At 44.0% G+C, this 18,940-nt stretch overlaps 1 protein-coding gene across 13 annotated transcripts in view; it reads right to left on the reverse strand.

Annotated features, from left to right (window-relative positions):
• KCNIP1 (potassium voltage-gated channel interacting protein 1) overlaps positions 1-18,940 on the reverse strand; it is a 376,078-nt gene that overhangs the window by 14,063 nt on the left and 343,075 nt on the right. For 12 of the 13 annotated variants that reach the window (XM_040573627.1, XM_040573626.1, XM_040573625.1 and 9 more), the window contains one exon: positions 3,610-3,734. In XM_040573627.1, the coding sequence (XP_040429561.1) occupies positions 3,610-3,734 (125 nt within the window). Of the gene's footprint in view, positions 1-3,609; positions 3,735-12,363; positions 12,397-18,940 lie in introns of all 13 variants that reach the window. The other variant, XM_040573624.1, reaches the window with a different exon arrangement.

An 18,940-nucleotide genomic window follows, 5' to 3' on the forward strand; every position in this document is an offset into this window, starting at 1 on the left:
CTTTGAATCCAAATAACATATGTCATGAGAAACGGTCTAGAGAGGATGTATTGAATCACTGAATCCAAACCTCTGTTGTTGGTGGTCACTTGATTAATCGCCCATTTATCAATTTTAATCTTAAAAATAGTTTCTCACTCTCCTCCCTCCTATTCCATAGCTGATGCCAAACTTCACTCCTCTGTGGAGCGGAAACTCTTCTAGTTCCAACTCATGCCAATTTTGCTTTTTAGCTCAAACAATTCTCTCTTCTGATGGATTTACAGACAGAAACAATCGCATTTTATTTTGTTAAGCTAAACCAAGGCAGGATCCACCCAGGGCCCTGCTTTTTGCCATTTCAGTTATCTTGCTCTTACAGACCAACAGCCAAAGCAGTCAGCCCCAACGCCTTGTGTCAAGCTGGCTTCAGCCTGGCTGCAGCTAACTCCGAGGTGCAAAACTGGCTGTTCTGTGTAACACACCTTGGGGTGGAGAGATCTGCCAAAATAAATGAGTCCTTTTGGTTCCGGCATCAGGAGATACTGGAAGACAGCACCCTTGCATAACTGGAAAAGAAAAGGGAAGGCACAGACAGAGGGGATATTTGGCCAGCCAGCCAGGTTAGCATGCTCTGCTTTGGTGGAGCGGCTATGAATATGAATTTGGTGAAAGCCTCCATCAGCCCAGTGCAGAAACATCAGACCAACCAGTGACACACTGGGAAGAAACCGAGGCCACAGTTCACTCCAGCAGAAGCCCTGGCTGCCAAAGACAACATTCTGCCCTCCTCTCCTTCCCACCGCCTTCCTGCAGCAGCTCTCACTCAGCCTGGAGACCCTGGGGGCGTCAGCTCCCGGGGCACGGTGGACATCAGGATGTAAGGAGAGAGTCATTTTGTCTCTCAGGATTTGCTCTCTCAGAGCAGTGTGAATGGCCAGCATTTATTTTTAATGACACAGAGAAAGAACAGGTGAGAAAGAATAGGGTTAATGACATTTCAGTTCTTTGCTGAGCAGCTTTACTGGCTGCAGAAACCAACTGAATATAGAAAAGCCTATCAGCACTTTGAATGATTAGAATAATTTGACTCTTTCTAAAACTCTGAAGCATCTTTTCGACATCTTTTCTACGCTAGAAATCACGTATTTTTAGGACTTGCTTCTGCTCAAGCAGCTGACAACTGCTGTAACCTGATCAGTTAGTGCTGCCAGCAATATTAGACCAGAACTTCCCTCAGGTGCTTTGCAGTGCTCCAGGTGAGCAGGGAATTGCTTTCTGCATGCCGGCACCTCCCTGAGCCAACACATCTTGTGGCCACACTGCCTGGCATGGTCCCAGGCTTATGGGGCACAAGGAAATAGATTTTGGAGACAAAAGAATGCTAGGAAGGAAAAGCATTGAGAATTAGGACCCTGGTCAGACCGGGCACTAGTCTGGAGGCTACACCAGGCTCCGTAGCTCCAGACTGCAACTGGGCTGAGAGGAACCTTGTTCTCCCCGTGTCCATTCCATGTGCCTGTAAAAGGCCCTATGGTAACCCAGGTGTTGCCTCATGATTAAACAGGACCTGTGTGATCCCTGAGAGCAAGCAGAAAGTACAAGCTAGAGAGAAAAAATGACTATATTCCCATAGGGATTTTGAATCTCCAGACGGCACTGTAACATCATCCCAAAAAGCAGATGGTTTGGTACAATAGAAAATATGGTAACAGCTGAGACAATTTGACTACTGTGCATAATTACTCATTCCATTGAAACCATGATTTATAGGCTACAAAAGCTAAAGCTGCCCTTTCAATTTAAATCTTAAATATTAAAGCTTCATGCATATTGTGTGCCTAGCAGCTGTAAAAAAAATTGCTTTTCCTAACAACTTGACATAAAACAGCACCTCACCACCACTCCCAATTAATATTAAGACCTTTGGTGAGGTCTTTCGAAAGAGTTCAGGTCACAAGTTAAATGCACTTGTTTATCGTTGTTCTTGCCCTGAGAGGTAATGCCTCTGGTACTGCAAAATGACAGCAAAATTAGGAGAGGCAAGGGATAAACATCAGACCTGCTGAGAGCTGCAAGGCTGAAGCTGTCTGTTTTGCATCCTGGCTGTTGGTACAGCCAGCTCCTCCTCTCAGCACAGAGCAGTGCTCTCCTGGGGAGGATTCCCAGCCAGCACAGCAAGGAAGGTATTTCAGAGATCCTAGCACAACACTGGTTAAGAAAGCACTGAGTTCTGTCCCCACTGTAGGTGGTCGTATCGCGTTATACCATGTATTAACCTTTCGAGCTCTGTGTTAAAAGCCATGTGTTTTATTACTGACTGGTCAAAGCACGAAGAGGTTTCAGAATGGCAGTCTTCAGTAGTCAGACTAAACTTTACACATGAAATGACAACTTCCTACATCCAGCCAAGGCTGCAGAAACACAACACACGAACCAAACAGAAAAACACAGAGAGTTGTGCTATGCCTTGGCTGGAAAAGTCAAGTATGTATGGGAGATGGGATTCAATCAATTCCAAGAATGTGTCAAAAATACGAAAGGCTCCTCTCAGCATCCAGCAGGTTTCCCTCTGGGGAAACCCATTTAACGTATCTCGGCTTTATCTTGTCAAGGTTCCAACCAATAAATTTGACTTTCAAAAAAAAAAAAACATTTCAATATTTCAGCTACTGTCTTAGTGCAACTGTCCTATAGGGCAACTTAAAAATGACATTGTATTTACTGGGCTAGCTCAATACTGATCTATTAATCATCATAAGTCATCACCTGGTACAAAACACCTGTGTGACTAAATCCAGACCCTCAGGCAATCATGTAACAAGCATTCAGTCTTCAAGGTCCACAAAACATCTGCTCCACATAGCCCCAAAATTCCTATTTCTATTTATGATGATTTGTCCCTAAGGGGCACCAGCAGGTGATCTAAAAGTTGAGGCTCACAGATCTGCAGAGACCCTGTCAGGGAGAATTTGGCTGCGGTTGAGGTTCACAAAGACCAGCACAGCGCTGTTCTATGCATGCAGTTGTTCCAGCTGGCATGCTCCCTGCTTTCACCTAAACCTGCTCTCTATCCCCTCAGTCTTGATATCCATTTAGTTTTGATGTCTTTTTGGCTCCTGCCACTCCAGCTTTGTTCACTACTTAACTGGACTTGGTAGTCCTCATATGCTCCAATAACATCCTACTAGAAGAGCAAGAACTCTCCAAGCTAGGGAAAGGGGAGGAGGGGACAAAATCCTGAGCATCTAATCACAAGCAAACAGCATAACTCATATTTGAGCATTGGGAACTGACGAGAATTAAGTAAAAAAAAACAACATGAAAACATTTCCAGATTATCATGAAGTACAGACACAGTTGAGGAAACTGCAAGTGTGTTTACTGACAGGGAACAAACTTAATGAGTATCGTGTGCTGAATGTTCATCCAAAACCAGTTTTAGGCAGATTATGGTGACTTAATTACTAGATGATGAGGTAGATCATGAGCTCATTTTGCTGTGGCAGTGGAGATATAGTGCAAACCTCCTGATATTTAGTGGGGGAATGATACAATATGCAGCTGAGCAGTTCAGGCTGGTAGGGATACATACATATTAGACTTAGTTCACTGCAGTATTGTTCTTACATTTTTAAATCCTCTGTAAAGCACTTGAAGTTCTCTTTTAGTGAAATTGGTCTGTGCTTCAAGCTGTTCCAGTCCTTCGGGTCTATGGCACACCGTAGTCATTTCTAATTCATCTTCAATTTTATCTGAAAGAGAAGACAGGAAAATATTTATTTTGGTTGTTGCCTTTACTCTGTTAACATGATGGACAGGACAGATTGGATTTCAAGAGCAACAGAGAAAAAAAAGAAACCATCCATCGAACTGATCTGTATAACTGTTTTCAACCTCTCGAAAGCAAAATAAAAGCCATATGAGTAAAGCAATAGCTCATGTTTGTTATTGGGGCTGCCAATTGGCACCCCATTCACAGAGCCAAAACCGATGGTGAGAACAGAAGGATAGGCAGCAGATACATTGCTCCAAAAGGCAACACCAGATATCTCTTATCTAAATATTGAAACAACGCTGAGAAATAGGCCTTTCAAAGTACTTGCTTTAAATAAAGCTGTACAAATATAAGAGAGCAGACATGCTTAAGCATATTAGACAATGACCTTACACTAAGGGAAACTCTTCTGTATACTAACCCAAATGCTTACTAGAGGAAACACTAAAGGTCACATTCATCCTAGGAGAAATTCAAATTACATCCACAGCTGCTGAATCTAGAATAACACCAGCCTGCATCTATATGGGCTTTTTAGGGAAACTGAGAAGCAGTAAAAAATACACGTGTATTTTCTTCAAGAGATCACTCTCCCACAAGTAAGAAAAACTCTTGTGACATCACATCCTACGATATCTTAACCTCACCTCTTTTCTGAGTTGCCTTTTTACCTGTCAAGTCCCTTTCCCCAGCAGCACAGGTAATGCCCAAAAACATAGAGGTATGTCAATTTAAGATTATCTAAACTTCAAAAACCAGATGCAGATTTCAACTGACATAAAAATCCCAACTATATCCACACATCATTTGGCATAAAAACTAGTACTCGCCTTCAAACTGTTTTCATTAACATGGTCATCGACTGCTTCATTATCATGGACCACACAACACACATTATCGCCAAAACAACTCAATATCTGCCTTGTGAAAACAGGTTATTGGGTTCAAGTATAATACAGTAGTTCTTGCTAAAAGACAAGGATTGCTCTAGGAGTGTGCAAGAAAATGGAGTTGCTCTGAAAAAAGGCAAGGCATGAATTCTGAGCAGATTGGCTCCGGGAATCAACAGACCATAACAAAGCTATTCTTTTGTAAATTAACAAATTCTGTACTTACAAGTGAACATTATTAAGGGAGGACACACACAAGTGAGTCATCATGGTTAATTAACCTTGGTTCATTACTTCTGGATTAAGAAATCAAATTGAATATTGGTGAGATCAGGTTGGGTTATAATCAGTCCTCCTGTCCCCAGGCTCTGGGGTTTCACAGCCAGCACATGTGGGGCTCAAACAGTGAAGGCCCCTCATACAGCACCAGGAAGTCTTTTGCCGTGCCCCTGCCTGCTCTTTCATGCCAGGTAAGGTAACGCCACTGCAGCTGGTTCTTCTAACCCGCAGTCCTGCTTGGAGTTATAGCTTACATCTCACCACAGAGGTCAGAGCACACAGACAGAACAGCTTAATTATGCATGAAATATATAAAATCCAATGGGCTTGGGATGAAATCTGGGGTTTGCAGCCATAGCTTATTTCAGCCCTTTCTGTAGTTAGAGGCTATCCCATTGATGAGAACAATGAAGTCAGCACCAAAGAGAAGCGATGGAGATGAATGACTCTGCACAGCTCTCAAAAGGCAGAGCAAAGATCTGGTAACTGACATGAGATAAACCACAGCCTATTTGCTACATATAGTTAAGACACGCAATGGAACTTGCTTCCTTGTTGACTGGAAAAGGTGGGGAGGAAGAGAAATCCTCCTTGTGCTTGTCCAGTTCACAACAAATGTCATAGTGTGTGTCAAACAGTGCACACTAATTTGAAGCCTTGTGGATTTTAAGCACAAAATCCTATCGCAGTATTAAACATGCTGCAGTCATTGGCATGTTCAGCATGAGCGGCTTCAAGCTGTTCATTCTGGTTTCAAATTTTCCTATGGAACTATACAGGTTCAAGTCAGGAGAGTGCATACAGCTCCATTAGGTACCTCATGGAAACTGGTGGAGATTGACTTTCAATAATTCTTATGTACATGACAGAAGAGATTATTTTATATATATATATATATATATATATACACACATATATATGTATGTATGTATGTAGGAGATGTGTCTTGTTGGAGGTCTTAGGGAAACTGGAGGAGAATAAAGGTAAGAGACTTTGTAATAGCATGGCATAGGATGAGAGTATCATGACCATTTATGATGCAGAAAAAGACTGCGAAACAGCAAGGGGCATGAAGAGACCTGAAGGAGGCACCTTCTCCTTGCAAATGGAACACAGAGTCTAGGAATTCTCACTGCTGTTAGAGAAAGGAGATGGAGAAGGATGTCTGACAGAGGAAGAACAGATAACGTGAAATAAGGCGAAAGGGCCATTTTCTTTGAACAAGAACAGATGTCACAAAATGAAAGAATGCGGAAAAAAAGCTGTAGAGAAAAACACAGTGGGGAAGAAAATTCTTAGAACGAGGGAAGGGGAATGAGCAGTAGAAAAAGGAAGAGAACAAAACCATTTAGAAAGGAGCCAGGTTAGGGAGAGTCACCACTAATGCATACGTTGCATGGCAAACACCTTTTTATTTAACTGTTGGTTCACTGTGAGCTACCCAAAGTCCTCCACAAGGTGCGCACAAGCCCAGACTCCTTCCCCTGCGTTTCCCTACTGTCCCCCAATGCAATACAATAAGCACTTTACACAGGCCCCTGACCCTCGTTTCTTTATTCTGTCAGAAGCCATGCTGGCAGTATATGTGCAGGCTGGGCTCTGAGCCTTCCTCTGCTCTGTAACCAGCTAAGTATGTCCAGCCTTCCACTGACATTTGCTATTGAGTTCCTCTGAAGCTCTTTACAATTTCAATGTAAAACGTAAGAGTAAAATGCTGGCTATTTAGTTTTGATATCATGTAACATAATTCAAAGAGAAAAACCTAAGCAAGCTCACATAAGCAGTAAGGCCAGTAAGGGGAGCTAGCCTGGGGGATTAACCTCATTTTATTTGCACCCCCCAAGATGTGGTCAGCCACATTGTTTCTACAGAGGCAGGAAAGGTCCATCTGGGAAAAGTCACACTCCTAACAAAAAGTATTTCGAGACGACTAATTTTTATGAGTATATTTACCATTTATTTTCCACCACCTCCTTCTTAAGCAACCAGTTTTCCAAAGCACTTACTGGAATTTGTGTTCGTATTCTAAAGCCAAATAATTAAAGAAAGGTCTCACTCATGGAAAACTTGCTCAATAGCTCTATGTAGTTTAAAAAAATAAAATCTATGGGACTACAGCTCAAAGCTCATTCTTTTGACTTACCCATATGTCCTGTATATGAGTAGACTGAAAATTAGGAACTTGAAATTTTTTCCCCAAACATTTTTTTAAAAAATATTATTTGATGAATATTTAATTTAATAAGGACATATTGTCTTTGATAATACTAGCCTCATCCAGTGAATCATTACTCCAAAAGAGTGCAACTCATCTCCTTCAGCTTGCCCTGCGAGTTGTTCCTACAGTTGGTTCACGGGCTTTGTGGTCCCACAGAGCAGGTATTTCTAAGCCACATTACTGTTGCAGGTCCCTTCCTTTTTCCATACTGATAAATGCATTGCTTTTCTTTGTAACAGAATGCAAAACAGAAATTATGAAAAATTCATCCCTTTTAAAAGGATGCTCTATTTTTTCCATGCTTTCTCTTCCAGAACCAGCATTAATCTCTGTCTCTGAAGAGGGTCTGATGATTGCCTGCAGGTTAACCCTTGCATTCTGCTCCTTTTTCCTTTGCCCCAGGAAATATCATGCAACTTACCTTAAATAAATAAATAAATAAATGAGAAGCTTTAGATCTGGCCAAGAGGGCACTCAAAACAATACCATAACAGCAATTTTCCAGGATTTACACTTTGGAAATGGGGGAAATTGTTCCTACAGTGGAACATGCCCCGATGCAACAGAGCAGTCCTGGGCATTTCTTGGCACCTCAGTGGGGAAAATAGAAAATTTTTAGGTCCTTTTGTTTATCACTTGCTAACAAAAAGCCATTTTCTGTGTTTTTTCATGATCATACTGATCTGTTTTAAAAGATAAAACTCTTCTTTTAGGATTAACTTCACATTAATAGGTCTCACAGATCAAACCTTCCCTCCCACGTGTCTGTCAGGTTTAAACTTTGCAGCTGCCACCCAATATTCACCGTCTTCCCCAGCACCATCTTCTTCCATCCCTGCTCCCTATCGGCGAACACGCCTGGCTCTGGCGCCAACCCACAGGCCAGGAAGACCTGCCTGCAAGAGCCCTAAGGGCAAATCCATCCCTTCCAACTCAACTGTTCCCCCCCAGCAGGTTTCTGTCATTATTTGCTTCTGTCTCATGTTTTAAGTCAGTTTTTATAAACCTTTATCTTCTGCTCTCCGACACCCACAGTAATCTCAATGGCAAAAAAGGAGACTGTCACTTCCCCATCTACCACTGCCTTTCATCATGCATATTGTATTTCCCCTTACTTACGTTTTCATTGCCACACTGGCTCAGCCCAGCTCTCCAGGACAGCACTGGATGAAATACAAGCCCTCGCACTTAAAAACATTCCTCTTTTCTTCAGATGACACTCACTTTATAGTGATGAGCACAAGTAAGCGGCTGTACAACGATACGTGGAGATGTACAGTTTCACCAGGAAAGCATGATGTTAAGATATTTTATCTAATGTCCTGTTCTTCCTTGCTTTCGTCCTGTTTAAAGCTTGACTAACCTCCTGAGAGATCTGAATGGGGGAAACGGGCATGGCATGGGTTTAAACAATTCTCACCTTCTTCTCTTTCAATTCAGAAGTGCACAGACCCAGATGGGTGTGGATAACACAAGGGATGCGCACAGTCCCTGTACGGCCCAGGAGCCACCCATGACCAGCACAGCAGAGATCAGATACTCCTGGTCCTTACAGCACCCTGCTGAGCTTTTCCTCCGCACCCCAGCCCTGGTAGAAACGCACCCAGGCAGGATCCTTTCCATGCCAGATGGCTGCAGCGAGCTGTGCCCGTGACTGAAGACGGCACGCACAGCTCGGCAGGGGCACCACTTGCTCGGGTACTCACTTACGCTGGTGCACTTGGGATTTGCTTAGAGCTGGAGGAAGGGGAAATAGCACTTTCAGGTTTAGAGTTTGCCCCGGGCATATTTTTATGGCTGCTTTAATAGCACAGTATGAATTCCTGGGGCTGGCAGAAGCACCTGTGGTGATCTTACTACAAAGTAGGTCTGGGTTAGAATAATTGCTTAAGTTTACATTTTGGGGGCAAAAAATCATCTCTATTTGCTTAAGGCCATCAGATAAGCACATTTTGTGTATCAAACAAAATAAATAGTGGCTTCACTTTACAAAGAAAAATACTCCTGACGTACTTTCATGCACATGCATATTTTATGGATTGCTGCTAATGAAAGATATTGCATTTCATTTCTCTTCTGCTTGCTCAAGAGCAGAGAATGAATTTTCATTAGAGTAGGTCAATATTTTAACTGAATACACTTTGGAAATTACTTGACAAGGCTTGGTTTATACATCCTTTGATATCTGTTCTAATTTTAACTTTTGCTATCTTTACAATTTGAAGATTTCCACACTTAGACTGTCTGCAAACATGCCTGTCTTTCACTGCTGTAAGCTCTGCTGAACACAATTTGCATTTCTCCAGGTGATAAACCAGAGTAATTTAAGCCCATTCATATAAAAGCTGTCTTGTACAGCTACGTGCTTCTTGACAAAACAGTTTCAATATTGAGGAAAACAGATTCAGCCACATCCGCCTACTGCTTTATATCACAGAACCAGGCAGAGGGACCCAGTCCCACGTTAAAGACAGTGAATCTACTTAATTTGAAGAAAGATGACCTGCTCCACTATTTCACTTTCCCAGATCTTTCCATTCCGATGGACACGGGTACATTTATCTGCCATGGTACAGAAAAAGTTGTTTCATTGGCAGTTGATCCTAAAACCACAACAGAACTGTAAAGCATAACCAAGACAACTACCCAAAGGGGGGCACTGCCCAGAGCTGCCCGGCAAAAAGCAGCACCATTACCAGTGGGGGGGGGATGGGGCGCGATGGGGCAGGACAGGGCACAACTCGAGTCCTTGTAAAGCCCTCTGCTGATAGGACACCATCTAGCAGTCACTTGGGCTCCTGATTTCCATACAAAAACATCTAATCAATGTTGTCCAGATCCAACAATCCTTTTTGCATAAGGGAAACAAATTAAATTAATCACAGACAACGCTCAAGTTGTGTACGATAACACAGGAAACAATTGCATGCTATTTACCAGCTGCTTTTTCGGTTGTGGCTTTAAATGACCCTTGGGCCTAAATTTATTAACCTGCCCATCCATCCTCTGGCCAGCAGCTGCCTCTCCACAAGCAGCCCTTGCACCAAAGCCAGCCGCCCTGGTGACGTGCCTAAAGACACCACAGCACTCCCAGAGGCCAGTGCCCAAGCAGCAGTGATGCCTCCCTGCATCCCTAGGGCTGGCCAAGGATAACCCAGGGACTAAATGAGTTTAAATGAAAGCTGTAAATGATTTAATAAAATTGCAAATAACCCCCGTCCCCGGCCTCTGAAGGCTGTGAGGTGAAGCCATGCAACGCCAGGCTGCACAAGAGTGGGGGAGGACTTTGAAAATATTCTGCTTATAATAAATTCATGTTTGGTTAAACAAAAAACTCCAAGAATGTAAACCACAGCTAATGCATCCAGTGTTAATTGTAAAACTGACAAGTATTAGATGAAACCGGTAATTTTACAAATACAGCAGAATGGCATTAAATCATGTGCAAGAATTATTAGACTGCCTCTTATTTTTATTAAAAAAAGATTAGCTATGCATGAGTAGCAAGGACCTGCAGAAAAAATTAACTGCAGTTTATCCACAATATCTTTAAAATCCATCTCCAGACAGAATTCCTGCCTAGACAGACCTCGTAGGAAACAGATCCTGCCAGAGGGAAACAAATGGCTGGTACCTGTATGGCTCCACTACCTGGGACGGGTGCAGAATTCCTGGTACTTTTGTGTATTTCCACCTGGACAGAAGCTAAGGATTAGGCCGTACGCAACCCAATCAGGCTAACATGAATCCATGAGACCAATGGGGCAGATGGAGAGGAAGCCACAGGCTTGTTCCTCCTGAGGATCCCAGAACAACAGCTCAGATAACGAACACACACATGCCCACACATCTGCAAACCCTAAAAAAAAGGGTTCGATAAAATCTGCTCATGACTAGATCAATAAAAATGGCACTAAGATACCTACTGAAGTATCAAATATTAAATGCATCTAATTAAAATTTAAGTCTTTATTAATAAATTATTATTATTATTGTCTTGGCTGGAAAGATTAATTTCCAAGCCAAAGGGACTCTCCAGCCAATAAAACAGCAGAAGGGAATTGATGGAGCTCCCTTTTCCTGAAACTCCTTAGACTTTCAGCTCCATTTTCCCCACTAAAGCAGCAATGCCCAACTCGTTGCACACACAGCCAGGCCTGGCTGGGCTGTTCTGCCCACATGAACCTGGGCCACCACCAGCTGCAGGAAAAGCTACATTAAGAACCAAAGTTGAACAAAGTCCTGAGACTGAGGAAAAAAGGCAACAACGAAAAAAAGCAAGCAGAATTTTAGCACTTCTTGGCTAATCCTTCCAATGATCTATGCAAAATGTCAGGTATAAATAATTTCCTCTATGTCTACTCCTTTAATTTCTTCCACTGATACATCCAGGTAAGCTAGAACAGTGTTAAACTCTGAAAAAGGAGGTGCTCCAAGGCCACGGGTACATCCAAAATGTCTTTCTGGCACACAACTAACACCAGGCAGAGTGATTTGAACATAAGCTACACAACGTGCTACGCTTCAGTGTTTCTGCAGACACTGCATTAATTACTTATCATTGGAAATAACACTGCCTCAGCTGTACCCTTGGTTAAGTGACAGCAGGATGATCTTCCACTGCACTGGACCTTACTTGGGACACCACCCGTTCTAGTTTTCCTTGCTTATTCCCACCTAAATATAGCAACATTTATAAGAGAAACAACTTCTGGAAATGGATGGAGATCTACTGAAAGCTTGCCAGGTGCTTTGCTGTTCTTCCATGGGGATACTGCAGAAAACGTTCCTTTGGGCAAGTGCTTTCCTCCAAGCAGCTGCTCAGAAATGAATTTGCAAATAAACCTCACTAGGAGGGTTAGAAAATCACTTCACTCTGATGATTTTTGGAAAATTCCTATTCATACCTTGTCAAAACTTCACATGGAGAGTAATTGAACTGGTAAGAACGTGACTTAGCCCGCCAAGTGATGCAGTGGGCACACAGAAGGACTCGGCGGGTGGGTGAAAGCTGGGACTGCCTTCACCAGAGGGGACTTGGCCGCTCCCCCGGCTGGGATCCAGATGGATTTTAAGCACCTTGAATTTTGTTTGCTGCCAGCGTGGAAAGGGAAAACAAACTGAGCCTGGAGGGAAGGGGGGATCTGTTTTCCTGGCTAAAGAAAACTTCTGCTACAAAAATTATATGACCGATATAGTCAAACTGGTTTAAATGTTACCTCTCTGATACACGTAAAACCATCGGGCAGGGTCTAGGAAAAAGAAAAAAATTAAACAAAAAGAAAGTGACAACCACACACAACTTAGTCATTTCTTAACTTTAAGGTGACATCGGAGGGGTTCTGCAAAAGTGCTGCGGGGTCCCCTTTCGCAGTGACTGTAGGGTTTTTCCATGTGTATTTTACAGGGTTTTTTGCTGAACTGCCTCTTCCCCTTACCCCAAGGGGCAGGAAAAGGAAGTCAGAGCTCGCTGTCCCCTGCATGACCATGAAATTCGGGCAGCATGTGAAGGGAAGCATGCAGGCAGTCATGCACCCATGCAAGCACCCCTGCATGCAACAAGGCAGCAATACAGCAGCCATCCTAGCAGCTCTGGTAAGGGGCAAGAAGGACTTGGCATGCGGTTTCTGAAGCCTGCTAACAAGCAATAAGAGGAGCTCCAGCCTTCTGCTTCCTCTACAGTTGTCAAAGAGCTAAAGTATGGAGAAGTAATAAAAATGGTTAGTAAGGGTGAAGAACTCTCAAGTCGTCTGGATGGCTGTGTAACCGGTGCTCTCTGCAGTCACTGCAAGTGTAACATGGTCACTTCCTACTAGCCTCACATCCCCTAGGAGAAAGTTTCATTAACAAATTAAGTTAAAAGTATCTAAAATACATATATTTTAAAGTTATGCATATACTTTCTTGTGTTATCTTTTTTTTTTTCCAAAGAATTTGGCACGCAACATGATAAACAATAACCTTCTCAATGCACAGAGTTCTGGTCACAGTACTACTGCCTGCGGCTCCCTGACCCTACCTCCATCAGGGGCAGCTCCTGCCCTCAGTCAGTCTGGCACCCACCATTGCCATGTAGCTGGTGCCACCACGCTCCCCAAGCCTTCCCAAACAAGCTCTCCAGCAAGTACTCTCACCTCCTGGTGCTGACAGGAGGCACCAGTGAGCCCGCCTGGTCTCCTCTCACACAGCAGCCCATGTGTTTTGTGCCCCAGCTGGCACATCGCCATGACCCAGTGGGCACGAGGATCGGGCAGGCACCAAAGCAGAGCAGTTCCCACTGCCGTGTGCTTCCCTGTCCCGAGGGTTACGGGCAAAGCAGCGTATGAAGGCTGCCTGGGCTCACGCTGCACCAGCCACTGCTTTTCTCTGGGTAGACAGAGAACCCAAGACCTCATTCTCCTGCTAAATCTTACAGCACCCCACCTCTGCAAAGCTCCATGGTGTCCCCGAGCAAGCTGTGACCAACTCAGGGCCTGTGCCTGGAATCTCAAGGCTGAGAAATTCCACCGTGATTTTCTAAAGCCATTTAAACAACCCTCATACTCAGTGTTTTCCCCCTACATCAAGATAACCGTGTTCTGAAGGGGGCACGCAGAGCATGGCCTGCACCGCCCCACACATTACAACAGCACGAGGCTGCTGGAGGGGCTCCAGTTCTCACCGAGCTTTCACTGCCGGAAATTCAGCTGGCCCTCAATGGAGGCAAAGCTGGATCGCATGTCTTTGGGAGTAGATGTTCAAGCAGCGCAAGAAAGGAGGAATTTAGTATCTGGCAACAGATAAAACCAGCGGAAGTGTTGGGAAGCCACCAGAAGGCCTCCCAGCAGCACCACCTCCACGGCGAGTGAAGGCCTGGTCAGGCAGCACTGCCGAGCCTCAGCACCCAGCCTCGCCAGCTCTGCCTCTGCTGCTCTCGGCCTGGCGGAGGAACCGTTCAAGAGGACAAGACCAACACAAGGAGAGCACAGCAGACACTCCAGTGGGCTGCTGCAGCGCAAAAAAAAAAAGAGCCAGCACAGAAGACACTCACACAAGACAACCAGTAGCAGAAATGATTGCTAAATGACCAACAGCAGAAGTGACTGCTGTATGACCAACTACTCGCCCAGGAACAGCGGTGATAGATTAACAACTACTGACACCTCCACATTTCCCCCTTTTGAACTGAAGCTTCAAGAATACTTCTGAGAGAAGCTGGTCTCGAAGCACCTACAATAAACCACAGACATAGATCACAACACATGCTAAAGAGATCAGTACACATTAGGAGCTTTACCAAAAGCATATAAAAGCAATTATCAAGGTTTATTACACTCTATTGTACCACCTGCACTGTTATCAGAAGACATTCCGACCTTCTTGAACGGCCAAGATAGGTCTGCAATAAAGAAGGAATGAGCAGGTTGCTTAAGGAGCTCCTGAACCTGTGCTGAAGCAAGAGGGGTTGAGCCACTAGCCATGAAACCACCCGCTGTTCGGGCAATCCTGCTTTGCCGGGTAACCCAAGGACAGGAAAGAAAAATTTCCCACTTCCAAGTCGAATGAGCATAGTTTTAAATTTGCATTTTAACACTAGCTGGAAACTAATTTCCATCGATGAGAACAAAGAAATGTAAATGTAGCCATTACAGAAAGCAAAATGATAGTGTCCTGATTCACTGTAGGTGAAATCAATGCATGAAAAGAACTAGAGTATGTGGAAAGGTTCCAGTGTAACAGTGGGTTTGAAAATATGAAGATCGACCAGAAATGATTAATAAATAGCAAGAAGACAATAGATGCCTTCTCTCCCTCCCCGCAGCACAATCCGTTTTTCTGTAGTGGGAAATCTTGTGGGTTATCGAAACCTCAGACTATAGGTAATACCTTCTGGGTATAAACAACATTGTGTTTCTGCAGAGATGGGAAACAAAGCTCTTAAACAAAGGGGAAAAGAAAAAAGCTTTGTGTAACAATACATTTTTCTTCACTGGATGAAAAACTTCACAAAGTCAAGATTCAATGAATTAATTGAAAATTAATTCCCTTCCTCATTATTAAAATAAGAACTAAGATTTTGATTCAGTCTGTATTTTTTATTTACCAGTGAATTACTTTTTGGAAAACTGCCCTTTTCACTAAGCTCAACAGAATGCTTAATCAGCATCCCAAATTCACGTGCTTACATCTGCTTTGCTGATTGAGTAGTACAAATAAAGCAAACTACAACATCGCTACCAACACTTAGAAAAGCTCTTCCTAAAACATGCAGTCACCAAGGCCTTGATTGTTTGTCATCTCTCCCAATAAGTGCTTCATGATTTTTTTTCTTCCTCCCTAAAATTACATCCATGTTACAGATTACTCTCTGGGCAGTGGAAATAAGAGCAACTTCTGAGCAATCCTGGTACAAGGGAAAAAGAATATTTTCCTTTTTGTCTGACTTTCAGGAACCAGAGCCATTCAGTGTAACAGGGTGCAATGGACAATGAGATGGCTGGAGGCACCTCTGCCTACATCTCTTCCTTATCAAGAAGGTTTTCAAAATCAGAAGGCAGCTTTTTAGACTCTAAACAAGAGTAATTGGCTTTTTAATAAGAATAGATATAAAATGAGATACGTGCAAATCCCTCACTGCCAAACATACCACAGGGATGGGGCCTTACCTCCAGGCTTGTTTTCAGCCAGCTCTGTTGGTTTCTCTGGTACAGCAGCCCCACCACAGCCTCCCTGCTTATAGAAGAAATGTTTCTCCCTGAGGGCAGAGTCAGTGGAAAAACTACCGTCCTGCAGTTGTTACCTCTGTTACCAAAGAGGCAAGTAGAAGCCTACAACAGGCTCACCTCTGCCCTTGGCAGGCTCTGGTCAGCTCCCTCCAGCCCGTAGCCGGGGCTGCTGAATTGATCTGAAGAATTACTCCCAGGATTACATCCACAATCAATCCTTTCCAAAAACTACACACGGCATTTTGCAAGCCATGGCTACGATTACATTGAAGGAACTGTAAAGGGGTGTAAAACCGATGAAGCTTCCTCCTCCCACCCCCAAAAAATAACCCTAAACCCCACTCTGCTTTTCCTTATAATGCCCTGCAGCAGGAAACCTCAAGCCCTGCGAGAAAACTTCCCAGCACACAAATGGCCTCACGGCAGAATTCACAATAAGCCACTTCCCTTAAAGGGATCAAAGAAACGGACATTTGAACACTGATCCCCCACAAGGGAGATTTGCAGAACCAGCAGTATTTCACAGAAAACACAGGCCAGTTCAGGCACATCAGTTCGTACATCCTTAGCAGGACTTCAACTGCGGAGTGCAGGAACTGGAGAGGTGCAACATCTAGCACTGAGCTTGCACCGCCACCCCAAACCAGCTTTCTTGTTAGCACTGAGAGAATCCCTCAGCCTCCCAGTCATCAACACCAGTGTCAGCAATGTTATCTGCTCACTGTAATGCATTACAGCCGGACAGTGCCACTTCACAGCATTCAGCTGCTTATGAACCTCTTTCCAGGCTTGCTGCAGAAATGAACTACACCTCAGGCAGCTCACCAGCAGAAGAGGAAGGAGTTCGAGTGATTTGTAAAGCCTCAACAGTAGAACAGGAATAATAAAACTCATGCACCCAGGCTGCATCCCCCATGCTCCCACCTCCCCCAGCAGTCACCTAACGCATCTCACCTTGTTACCCAGGGCTGCAGGTTCTTAGCTTGGCTCAATGCTCTTGTAAGACACAGCTCCGCTCCAGCTACAGCAAAGACTACCCCAAAACTTCAGTTTTTCTAAACTGAAACTTAGGCAGTGCTTGAAGTACAGTAACTCTGGCAAAAATAATCCAAGCATTGAAAAGAGCAATCTAAGCATTGCAGCCAAGAGTAGCAGGTGACAAGACCAAAAAAGATGACCAACAGAGAAAGCTGATGGCAAGCATAGATTCGATTAAATTAAAATAAACAGCAACTGCTGAGAAGAAGGTGCACCAGATTCTTTTGCCCAGAGCTACTGGCAGCACATGCTGGCTGCCCAGCTTTCTTTCGACTCCACCACTAGTATAACAAGGTTGGGGTTGCACGAACACATCTGTACATCCATTCCCCTACTCAGAAAAGAGGCACCTGGCACACGACAGTGGGGCAGCACCTCCCAAGCAGGGAAGCAGACATCTCCCCGCCACGCTCCATCACAACACCGTACAGCAAGAGCCACATGGAAGAACCCTGTCACAGAAATAACCAAGACTTAGGGCTGGTAAACGGGGGAACACCCAGCCAGCCCAGGGGAGAGAGAATTTAGTCTACCTTACCAGCCAAGAAAGATGTGGTGAAGGGCAGGGAACAGCTGCAGGGCAGTGTGTAACCTGCTCACATCTCCTCTCCAAAGGCAATGCCACCAGCTGGCCCTAGCTACCTGTACTGTTTTCACAGGGCAAGCTGAGCAACCCAGGGTGACTTCCAAAAATGAGGTAACGCTCATGGTAGGGGTGTCTGAGTTCTGTGGCTAGGCTTGCTCTTTTGCAAGGGCTCTGTAACACAGCTCAGATTAGAGTTGTTTCTGTGCTGCAAAGTCAGGCTTTCTTTAGCTATGGGGGGCACCTGCTTAGAGGAAGGTCAGGTGTTGAAGGTCATCATTAATATATATCTATTTTTTTAAATTGCTTGTGGATAGAGATAAAGATCACAAGATGTAAGGGCATTCATGCAAAACTTATTTCCTGAAAAAGTATTTTCTGGCTGGCTGCAATGAACCTTCCCTTCAGCTGGGCAGCCCAGTGGCTGGGGACACAGTGAGCAGCAGCAGCCCCAGCCTCCAGGGAGGGTGCAAGCTCCCCCTAGCCACCACTTTGGCAGAAGAGCCATTTCTTATCAATGGGTAACTAGCCCAGCAGAAAATTCCTGCCACAGCTACTCACAGCATTAATCTAATAGCTTAAACACATTACTATGCACTTACTAGAGTCAAGTTCAGATCAGTAATCACAGCTTGGAAAAAGAGGAGGGGAGCCTCCTGCAGGTGTTTTGGCAAGGGGCAGAGATGGGAAACAAAGGAGAAAGTGGCTGCAGCCCTCTCAGAAGGCAGTGGCCAGCAGTGAGTGCTGGTCTTAACGGGGGCCTCAAGCAACAGGAACCAGAGTGTGAGCCGGGCCCAAGGCACAGCTTTGATCCCAAAGCAGCAAGGGAAGAGGAAAGTAGCAAGAATATGTTAGGTCAAAGCATGATGTTTTCAGAAGAAGTATCAGAAGCTCTTTGGAGGGCACTTAGTAAATGAAATAGTCATAGGAGAGTTCTGAATTATAAATGAAGTAACTGAACTTAAAAATTTCTTTTTTGGAATAGGTTATTCATCAAAAACCTCTGATGAGTCAAGACAATGCATTACAAATGGACTTATTCTCCCTGAAAAGAATTATTGCTGCCAATGTTTTTTTCCTCATTGAAAAGCAAATCAGAGACTTCAAGTCCCTGATTTATGACTGCACTGATTTCCACGAGTGCTGGTTTGCTCCAGCTTTCGCTTAGAAAAAGGCTTTTGGAAGAACAATAATCAATGAATATATAATGTGGGAGAATCAAGCAATCAAATAGTAATTAGTTCAGTGCCTAATCCAAGGACATATTATCCCTGGGTTATTGTAGAAAAACACAATTTTATATTTGCGCATTCAGGCCATTTTTAACTGCAGCCTAAGAACTGAGCTGTTTCCCCCTCAGAGGGGAATTTTTTTGACCACATACACTTGATGCTGCCCACACACAGCCTTTAAGAGGAGCCCCAAGCAGATGTGAGGAAGCTGAAGGTGAACAGACGGTGCAACAAGAGC

The sequence above is a fragment of the Cygnus olor genome, chromosome 14 (genome assembly GCF_009769625.2).
Source record: "Cygnus olor isolate bCygOlo1 chromosome 14, bCygOlo1.pri.v2, whole genome shotgun sequence".
Classification (NCBI taxonomy): Eukaryota; Metazoa; Chordata; class Aves; order Anseriformes; family Anatidae; genus Cygnus; species Cygnus olor.